The 10,980-nt window shown below is 46.5% G+C and overlaps 1 protein-coding gene across 1 annotated transcript; it reads left to right on the plus strand.

Annotated features, from left to right (window-relative positions):
• The first annotated feature begins 713 nt into the window (after positions 1-713).
• On the plus strand, positions 714-4,303 carry CHST2 (carbohydrate sulfotransferase 2). The gene has a single exon (XM_090054213.1). It carries the CDS (start codon positions 851-853, stop codon positions 2,162-2,164), a length of 1,314 nt encoding a protein of 437 aa, XP_089910339.1. The 5' UTR covers positions 714-850; the 3' UTR covers positions 2,165-4,303.
• The last annotated feature ends 6,677 nt before the right edge of the window (positions 4,304-10,980 follow it).

A 10,980-nucleotide genomic window follows, 5' to 3' on the forward strand; every position in this document is an offset into this window, starting at 1 on the left:
GTGGACCTCTTCCGCTCCAGTTCTCACGTCTCGGAGCAGCGTTGGCTCCAGCTGCGGGGAGTCAGCGCTAATGCTTTCCCGCGACTATCGTCAGCGGGCCCCAGAGGACAGCTCTGGGCGGGCGGGAGAGCACTGCACAGCGCCGCGGGCAGCGCCCCGGGCCGCGGTCGCCTCACCCGCCGCGCTCCCCGACAGCCTCCTGGTGCCGAGCGCGAGGGAAGCGGCGGGGCCCGCGCGCGCAGGCCCGAGGCAGGGCGCGGGGCGCCGAAGACGGGCCGTGCCCGCCGCCGCCGCCCGGCGCAGGACTTTCCCTGGCGGCCCCAGCTCCCGCCCCCGCCGCCGCCGCCGCAGAGAGCGGGCAGCACTGCGGAGCCGGGCGGGGCGCGGCGGAGTGACGGCTGCGGCCGCCAATGGGGCGGCGCGGGGCGGGGAGCGAGCGGGGATGCTGCGCTAGAGGCTGGAGCTCCGCTTCCATTCCGCGGGGGACCTCGGCCGGGAGCCGGGAGCGGGAGCCGGGGCCGCCGCTGCTGCGCGAAGCCTTCCCCGGCCGGGCCGGGCATGAGCGGCGGTGCGCGGCGGGCCGGGAGCGGCGCGGGGCGGCGGCCGCGCGGCGCCCCCCGTGCATGGCCCTAGCGGCCCGGCCGGTCCCGCCGCCCCGCACAGCTTCGCCCCGGCCGCGCGGGCTATGAAGGGGCGGAAGCGGCGGAAGAGCCCGTGAGCGGCGCGGCTGCAGCGGGGTCCCCGCGCCATGCGGGGCCGGGGCCGGGGGCGAAGGCGGGCCGGGCCGCGGGGCCCGCGGGCAGCCGCCGCCGGGCGCTGAGCAGCACTTGTTGCCGCCGCCGCCGCCAGCATGAAAGTGCTGCGCAGGAAGGCGCTGGGGCTGTGCGTGGGCTACGCGCTGCTGCTGCTGCTCACCATGCTCAACCTGCTGGACTACAAGTGGCACCGCGAGCCGCCGCCGCGCTGCCCCGAGCCGCCGCCCGCCGCCCGCCGCGCCCCCTCGCGCCCGCAGCCACAGCCGCCGCCGCAGCCCCCGCAGCCCCCGGCGGCGCCCGGGCAGCGCCAGCTGGTCTACGTCTTCACCACGTGGCGCTCGGGCTCGTCCTTCTTCGGGGAGCTGTTCAACCAGAACCCTGACGTCTTCTTCCTCTACGAGCCCGTGTGGCACGTGTGGCAGAAGCTGTACCCGGGCGACGCCGTGTCCCTGCAGGGCGCTGCGCGGGACATGCTGGGCGCACTCTACCGCTGCGACCTGTCTGTCTTCCAGCTGTACAGCACGGCGGGGGCGGGCAGGAACCTCACCACGCTGGGCATCTTCGGTGCGGCCACCAACAAGGTGATTTGCTCGGCGCCGCTGTGCCCGGCCTACCGCAAGGACGTGGTGGGCCTGGTGGACGACAAGGTGTGCAAGAAGTGCCCGCCGCAGCGGCTGGGCCTGCTGCAGGAGCAGTGCCGCCAGTACCGCACGCTGGTCATCAAGGGCGTGCGTGTCTTTGACCTGGCTGTGCTGGCGCCCCTGCTGCACGACCCTGCGCTGCGTCTCAAAGTCATCCACCTGGTGCGGGACCCCCGTGCGGTGGCCAGCTCCCGCATCAAGTCCCGTCATGGCCTGATCCGCGAGAGCCTGCAGGTGGTGCGGAGCCGTGATCCCCGCATCCACCGTATGCCCTTCCTGGACGCCAGCCACAAGCTGGGTGGCAAGAAGGAGGGTGGCGGTGGTGGCGGCGGCTCAGATTACCACGCGTTGGGGGCCATGGAGGTGATCTGCAGCAGCATGGCCAGGACCCTGCAGACTGCCCTGCACCCGCCAGACTGGCTGCAGGGCAACTACCTGGCTGTGCGCTACGAGGACCTGGTGGTAGATCCCATCAAGACCCTGCGGCAGGTGTACAGCTTCGTCAACCTGGTGGTGAGCCCTGAGATGGAGAAATTTGCCCTCAATATGACCAGCGGGCCAGGCTACTCCTCCAAGCCTTTTGTGGTATCTGCCCGGAACGCCACCCAGGCCCTGAGTGCCTGGAGGACAGCACTGACCTACCAGCAGATAAAGCAGATTGAGGAGTACTGCCATCAGCCGATGGCTGTGCTGGGCTACGAGAGGGTCAGCAGCCCTGAGGAGGTGAAGGACCTCAGCAAAACATTGCTCAGGAAACCGAGGCTGTGAGTGGGGTGCAGAGAGGTTGTGATCATCCACCCCAAAGGGTTGCAGATCTGCTGACCCTGAGAGCTGAGCCCATTGCAGGAACCAGCTGTGCTTGCTGGAGAGGGGAAGTGAGAGGGGGCAGCTTGGTTCTTCTGCTAGCTGGGGTATGGCCTTTCACCCAAAGACTGAGAGGGTAATGCACATTGACATTTTTGCATTGCCGGGTTACAGACAATTAAAAAAAGTGGAACTTAATAGTATTTGTAAAACCCCTTTCCCTGCTCTTGAAATGCTGGGAGGATTCGGTACCAAAATCTTGTTTACCAACAGACAACGGTAATGACAGACTTACCGAATTCTTGAGACACCTGTGCTGGGGACAGGATGATTTTGAAAGCATAATACCGAGAATTGGACTTTTGTATAAAGTAAATGTTCCAGGGTGATATGAATAAAGAAAATAATAAATGATTTTTATAATTACCTCGATTGTTTGGGAATCATGCCCATTGTGCATGTGAACTTAGAAAGGTATTTGTTTAATATACACATTTGATAGCAACAAAAACATTTTAAGGGTCCCTGTTGGGGCAAGTGGGGAGATCAGCAGATCAACAGGAGATCAACAGCTTGGCAGTTTATCTCTTCCTGTTCAAAGGTTAGAAGCTGCTTTTTCTGGTGAACAAATATGAATCCCACAAATATAGTGCAGATTTCATGCCCATATGCACATATCTCAAATCATTCTCTGCTTAAATAGCAAACATGTTTAAGTTGTACTGTACTGAAAAAAATGGCAGGGGCTGGGGGGAGGAAGAAAGCAAGCAAAGTGCTATTCTATCGCCATAAAAAGTTTAAAGCATTTTCCATTATAATAATATTTATTTTTTGTCTTGAAGTGTGTTCAGGATTCTTTGTTAAAGAGAGTATGTGTACTTACAAAAAAGCAACTCCCCCAGCAAAACAGGATTTCAATGGATGCCTATAATACTGAAAAGGTTAGCATGTATGCAGATGGGCTACACACACACGCGCACACACAATTGCTATAGACAGATAAAATACTTGAGTATATTTTTGACATGTTCATTGCCAGCTGATATAAACAAGGGAGCAGAAAAATAAGCTGGAGCTTCCATATAGAACTTCATTTTCCCCTGATGTCTTAATGTATGGATGTGTGTTTGTCTATACAGAAGGTAGGAACATACATTTTTTGGTTTGCAGGGTCCATTCCACAGTTTTTACTCAAGGAAAACTACCATTTGACAATAAAACAAAAATGTTGGTCAGATTTGTAAATTGTTGTAGCTCCAGCATGGAGCTAGATGATGATTTTGGCTCTCAGTCCCTGTGAGTTTTGTCTGGACTATCAGGCACATTATTAAACTTGGTAGAAGTAGGAGATGTTACTTCTCTCAATTCTGTTTGCCAAAAAATGTCCACATTCACAAAGGGAAAATGGTGCACCGCTTGTGAGAACTACAGCCACCTGCAAGTACTTGTTAAGCCTGTTGTTAATATTCTCCAACGCTGTTCAAAGGGAACATGGTGAACTTTGCAATATTGAATTAGAAAAAAAATCCAAATAGTGTTAGGTTATGAGACCACCATTTTTTCCCTATGAGAAGCACATTTTATTTTACCTACCTGAATGTTGTGCCTTCAGAAAATACAAAGAATTTATAGGAAAAAGAAGGTTTGGGCTGTAGAAAATATATAAGTAGGATATTGATAAGTGTGTGTGCGTACAGGTGTGTGTGTCTACTTTTGTATGTGTGAAAATTGTGGCTTATGTATAATGTGTCTTTTTTGTATTAATATGAAACTTTTAAGTTAAAGATGATACATCAGACTACTAAGGCATTTACATTCTTGATAAAACATTGGCAATTAAATGTTCTCAAAAGGAAATGTAGATGTTTAATAAGCCCGTTGAAAAGCTCGTTGTACAAGGTTGCATGTACACTTGCTGAATAATTTTATGACATTGTAACCATTTTCTTAATTCATCAGTAGAAGCAGTAAAAGTAACATTGATCATACTTTATTGGGAACATTTCATTGTTAAATATAATTTATTCCCAAGCACCATGGATATTAAGGGTGAGAAATGGAAGGGATGGTTATTTGTTTAATTAAAATGAATATTGAAATCGATTTATTGTGATAATGGAGCTAGATGTTTCATGTCAACACCATAAGTATTCTGATTTTACTTTGGATGATTTTTCAGTATTTGGGCTTGGGCTGTTGCTCAATTATCCTGTCCCAAACAAAGGATCCCAGGGGACTGCATATAAAGATTCCATTCTGGTTTTAGACCATGTGGCTTCATTAAATGCCTTTTCTTCTAGTTGTATAATCCTGTTCTGCTGCTTCATAGCAACTGCACAGTCTTTATACATTCTATTATTAGTGGGGGTTAACCACTTAAGGCTACAGTGCCATTCTCTAGCTACCTTCTAGGAAAGGAATTCAGGTTGTTCCCCTAAATTTTGGAATCTGTATCTGTGATGATTTCAGATCATGCTGTGTTAAGCATGAGTGTTTCATGCACTTTCTAAACTAGGATTTGTCACATGTTATTCTACCAGCTCCTCTGATACCAGAAGCCAAATCCTGCTCATTTACTCTTCCATGGGAGTTTTGAGAGAGAGAAACTGCAGGATTGATTCCAAGAATATTAGGAGACACATTTAGTTTGTTTAGCCTCCACAAGTGATAAAGCCAGAGGAAATACCTTCCACATTTTAAATGCCTTTAAAAATTTTTTTGTAAGTTGAACTCAGGTCTCTTGACATGAAAGGCTAGTGATTATAATCAATTTTGAAACAAGTATTTTTCCTCCAATAGGCATGAAAGGATGAGAGAGACTATTCTTTTTTTCCTCTTACATATTTAATTGACACAGTGTGTTTTTAAGTGTCCTTGAAAGCGGGGGGCATTTCTACTTCTAATTCCAGACATGGGTCTCCTTGGAACTGAGAATACCAATTATGTCAAATTATACCCTGGCTTCTTAATGTGAACAGACTGACTATCAGCCAGATCCCACCTGCTTTATTCAGATAATCTCACTGATGTCTTCAGGTCAATTTCATTTTCTGTCTAATGTCATTGAAACTAGTAGAATTACAGACCGGGTGAATGTGGTCCACTGAAATGACATGTACAAATAAGGCAAGAAGGATGTAACACACAAGCTATGTGTTAACCTAGCTAGGTATACTTGTACTCAAGTCATCAGTGACATGTTTGAGTACTCATTGTCTAACAGCAGTTTCTTATCTAGTGTATCATTGCTTCTGAAAAGGTGTTTGTGGGTAGATGTGGAGCAAAGCCAAAACTGAGTCAAATATTCTCTCTCCACTATGAACCATATAACATACCTTATCTAAAGAATAAATTATGCTCTCTGGACTTACTGATAACAAATGAGGTTGCTGGAAACTGTATAGCATGAAACATTGTTACTTAACCCCATTCCATCTGTAGTTCCTTCGGTAAATAACATTTTGCTAAGACGATGCTTAGAGTCTGCATATTCTTGATTATATTAACTTTAAAAAACATTAATCTTACCATTTTTTTCTGAGTTTGGAGTTTTTCAGGTCATGAGATCATGAAAGAGTGATGGTGCCATAATCTAGCACTATTAGATATTTAATGTCCCAACTGGCTGGAACTTAAATTATAAAAGGCAAGATGTAAATCAATCTAAGGCTAAGTGATAGAAAGCAAATTGTACGGTAGTGCTATGATAAATACAGACCTTGCACACGTACCATTGATTCTGCATTCCAGAGTTCTGTATAAGATGTGCATAAATAAATCATGTAAAAACCAAATGATAATGCACTTAGCTTAATTCATACATTTTCCCTATAATGTTGAGCATCTGCAATAAAACCTGGATGAAAATGATATGTAGGGAAGGAGACATTGTCTCCCAGATGAGTTAAAGAATGGAGGAAGGAATACAAGCCTCACTGATATCCGTGGCAATGATCTCCATGGTGTCAGTATTTCTTCCCTGAAATCTGGAAGTTTTCTTGTCCTCTTTGTCTAGTCTTGCTCTAAAAAGGGATGAGGGGGCTATGAGTGGTACCAGTGCAGTGCTAAGAAGTATCTAAAACTTGTGCCTAAAGCTGCTCCTATACCAGTATTTTCCTGCTGTGTTGTGGATGAAGATTGGGCTCTCATTTCAGTTCATATTTACCAGGTGAAAAACAACAGTGAAAATAAGCATAGAGGAAATAATAATAAAAAATTAGCATCACAGCAAGAAATCAAATAAAGAGCAGTATGGGCTTGTTTCTGTAGGGTTCTGAGTTTCCTTAGCTTCCGTTGGCATCATTAGGGCATGAGGATTGTTCAGAACCATTATGGAAAGAGGCCCAAAGCTAGATTTTGAAAGGTTTTTAGGCCCTTAAGAGGATTTTCCTGAAAGCTTAGGGATCTAACTCCTATTGAAGGAGGAGATATGAACAGAAGTCAATAGGAGTTTGGCTTCTCTGTGGGAGAGAGGCATTTAGATGCTTTTGAAGATCCCACTAGGCACTTATCTGGACCTTTAGATGTTTAAGTACCTTTACAAATATGGCTTCTGAAGAACTAATTTGTGCCACATATTTCTTACCCTTTAAAACAACTTGACCTTAACTGTTGCTGCAGGTGACACTTATACTAAAATGTTCATGATGGCAGTACATCAACAGCAGCAGCTTAGCTGTTTCAGAGGCTCAGCAGCAAAATGGTTAGCAATAATCACTTTGGAAAGAAGTGGATTAATAATTAGGATGCTGCATCCAGTCACGTCTTTTGTTTTACCCAAGGGTGATAAAGATAAGAGTAAAGGCAAGAGACATTTATTTAGAAGAAAGGAAAGGAATACAAAACAGTCTGTTAGAAGTCACTCTTGGCTTGCTGTAGGAAGAAAGAAATGCTGTGAAGGAGACAATTAGAAAAACAAATACTACACAGCAAGGTTAGAGGAGGAAAGATACAGATATTTACATGTTAAAAGCAAGGATGATAAAACCCTAAAGGGGATAACAGAAAATGTACAGATGCTGTACATTATAGCTATTAAAATTGTTCTCAATACATAGAAAAGGATCCCTCGCTTCACAATACTGACATTTTTGGACCTTTTTTTAGGTTACAACTTGTAGGATCCTGGATCCTGGGCATGAGTTATATTTATGATTCAATTAATGTGTTAATCATGCCATAACTAATAAGTGCTATATATTCTGGTGATTTATTTTTATGGCATCATAAAGTTGGCAATCCAGCCACAAAGACATTCCACAAAATACATGAAACATCTCTGTAGCTCATTTGCAAGGCACCATAACCTGAGTGTGTAGCATGCCCCCTCCCAATACTGACAATCCGCTGACAATCAGCATCAGGATGGGGGTCAGCATTGGGCCTGGGAAAGTCCTGGGCCTGATGCAGAAAATGGGCTGCCAGGGAAGTGGTATACAAAGTTCCCTTGTAGGGGGAAGCCCATTGACTCATCAGGATAGCCCCAGGTTTGGTTCAAGACTGAGGGCTGGGGCCAACAATCAGATGATTGTTGGCACTGGCCTGGCAGCCCCACGTCCCATGGATCAAGCTGGAGGCAGCTCCATAGTGGCATAACTGGGATATAGGAAATTTTATGCTGCATCCCAAACACTGAACATGGTGCCAAGCCAGATGCATGTGGCAGGACATAAAGTGTTTTGGGATGGGGCATAAAATTTCTCGGTTTCCAGTTGTGCCATTGTTTTAATGTCTGTCAGGGGCCTGAAATTAAGAAGGAAACATTTTTTAGTTTATTTGAAAGGATCCATGTAGATTCATATTTGCTGTTCCAAGCTCATTTTTTACTTAGATGTAGCAATGCACGCACTTTTGGCCTTAGTTTCTCTCTATCTCTGTCTCTCTCTTCCCTTCTCTACAATTCCATTCATGAATTCCCATAGCTAGATTTTTGGTGGTACTATCAATTTCAACTGCCAGATGGTTCCTTATCCCACCTACAAGGAGTATCAGCAGTGATTTGTTCCAAGCTATGTGTATGTCATGCAACATTTTATCACATGAAAGGTGCTAGAAAATGGAAATGTTTAGTTGCTGTAAGGCTTGAGTTAGCATTCAACAAGTGGCTACTGATGACTCCTATAGATGGCTCTGGGACAGATCATGCAGTCCTTACTCATGTGAATATTTCCATCAAGTACATGATTAGTTATCCAAGTACTGTAAGAGTGAGCACTCCCACTTTAGGTAGTTTTTAAATACATATCAAATCTCTACATATACTTGACTTAATGCTTTATTTCACAGAATAGAAGGCTCCCACATGGCCATAACACTATGGCTCCATCAGAGCCTGTCAGAGCTATCTCTGAATTGGCTAAAAGGGGTTGCTGTACAGAGATGTAAGGTCATTTTTTCCCTTAGGAACAAAGCACGCTCACTAGATTTGTGCCTGTGAAGAGGCAGCCCTGGAACTGAAACACAGGCTATACAGTGACACTGCTATTGAACTCTTAATGGAAATATCACAACCAGATGGATATGATCTATGGCTATATCTACATAAGCAACTGCTAGTTTTATGAAGGAGCACAGTGGGATTTTCCTGTTGCTTCTTATTCTAATTCTGATTGGTTTGTGCTGGGCTTTTTGTTTATTCAAGTCAGTAAATGATATTTAGCTCCTGCTTTCTGTTGTATAGAAGCCTTGCAAAACAAACCATCTGAGGACACATTACAAAGCATTACCTTCTTAAGGGCTTAGACTCTCTGAAACTTGCATGTCAGTGGTCACTGGAGTTGCTGGGCTGCCAAGGCACTTAGAGGTAAAAACCAGTAGGAACAAGAGGCAGCCTAGGTGTTTTGTGTGGGACACATCAGGTAGACAGCATGGGAAAAATGGTATCTGGGGGATAGCGGAGTCCTGCAAGCCAAGGGCACAGAGGGGCCAAGGAGGAGAAGCTGCAGCAGGTTCCAGCACAAGGGCCAATAGAGACCACGAAGCAATTTCTTGTGTTAGAAATCCTACTTGTTAGAAGAAGATCATGAGTCTGCTGCCAGAAATACAAGAGCAGAAGAGGCATATTATTTCCTTAAGCAGGAATGGGGTGAAGGAACTGACTCAGAAGGACAACCTGGAGAAGTACCAGAAGAAAATATGGAGCATGGGGCTGAAGAGGAAGCTATCAGGTTGACAAAGTTCAGTGAGAAGACAAGGGCAACTGCAGGCTTAGGCAGTGGTTGCTGAGCAGCTGAAGAGGGCCTGTGAGAAAGTTATAAGCAATGGACATTGTGAGAAATTAATGCTGCAGTTATGGTACTGCTTTGTATAGCCAAAGTGCACAAATATAGCACAGGAAGGGGAGGATTTGAGAGGTCAGATCTCTTTGACTGCTAAGTACAGTTGGAACTGCCTGCTGGGCAGAACGCCCCAAAAGAAAGCAATACGTTGGCTGCAGATGAGCATTGGAGTACCTCAAAGAGATGATGGACAAGGAAAGTGATAGGCTTTGTTTACCAAGTGCTTGATGTGCAGGGAGTACTTCAGGAGAAAGATCCTTACTTACAGAAATTAGTCAGTGGAAAAAAATTAGAGGAACTAATGTCTGAAAAATAGACTAGCAATGACAAAATAAAGAAATTAGGATCTACTGAGTGAGAGGTATAATAAAGTGGGCTACCCCATTAATGCCCAGACAACCTGCCTGTTATCTGTTGCACCTGAGGAGAAAGAAAGCCCAGAGGAGGAGACTGGCTAGAGAGAGGACAGATGAGCTGCAGCTGTGGGAAGCAAGACAATTTAAGGGGTCTCAGAGCAGGTGAGTGGTTGCTGATGGGAGCTTCTTTTGGCAACAGGCTTCTAGGGAGCTGTTCCAGGGAGGGACGCAAGGTGGGTGTGTGTACTTGGGATGGTCCAGTAAGAAGCAGGATGGGAATGACAGAAAGCTGTTTTGAGTTGCTTTTGTACAGGGTCCCTGGCCTGGAGTCTAGGCAGGTGCTTGAGTCTGAGTCCTCTGAACATGTGGAAGTGGGGGTTGCTGTAGACTGACAGAGACTTTTAGCTGCCTCCTTGAGAGGGAAAAGACTACTGGAGACCCCGCAGGCAGACTGGAATTGTGTGCCCCCTTGTAAGCGGGGAGAGGATGCGGGTGATGTAGCTGATATGGATCATCTCAGAGACCTGGAGGAGTGAGAGGGGTTGTATTTATACACTTCTCTATAAGGATGTGCTCCTAATGGCTAGCACATCAGATGGACTGTCTTCACAAACTTCAAACCAAGCTCGTCCTTACTGGAACAGCTGCTGCCAGTGGTTATCCTGTACACTGCAATACGGCAACCTTTGGGAAAGGAGGACAAGGGCTGAATGGGATGATCACTCCTTCCTAGGCACTAGGAGACTGGACAGCTATCTGAGGAAAAATTACTATCTGGTTTACCATAACCAAGTCAGTAACTGTGGCTCTGGAACGTGCACTTAGCACATTCTGTGAAAAATCTCCTATCCCTTTTGTGGTTGGGTTTGGAGTTCTGACCATTGGGACTTTTTTATTAGTGAAGGAACCACAGGGGATTCAGCTGCTTTGTTCCTTGCACCATTGGCTCTGGTGGTCCAAAGAGATCCTATGGTACAGGAGTAGCATCAATGGACAGGGTGATCCTGCAGGCACTTTTCTTGCGGTTAGAAAGTAAGTAAACTTATTTTCCCTTGAGTTTGAGCTTCTGAAATGAGTAAAAAGCTTCTTTGGTACAATTCTGAAAATGTGTAATCTGTAGATGGCAGAAAAGACTGCTAATTTCCTA

Source organism: Crocodylus siamensis, chromosome 6 (assembly GCF_052110815.1).
Source record: "Crocodylus siamensis isolate JL-2025a chromosome 6, ASM5211081v1, whole genome shotgun sequence".
Classification (NCBI taxonomy): Eukaryota; Metazoa; Chordata; order Crocodylia; family Crocodylidae; genus Crocodylus; species Crocodylus siamensis.

Bases quoted from the DNA above. Each gene is read 5' to 3' on its own strand.
- CHST2 (XM_090054213.1), top strand. From the start codon at position 851: ATGAAAGTGCTGCGCAGGAAGGCGCTGGGGCTGTGCGTGGGCTACGCG.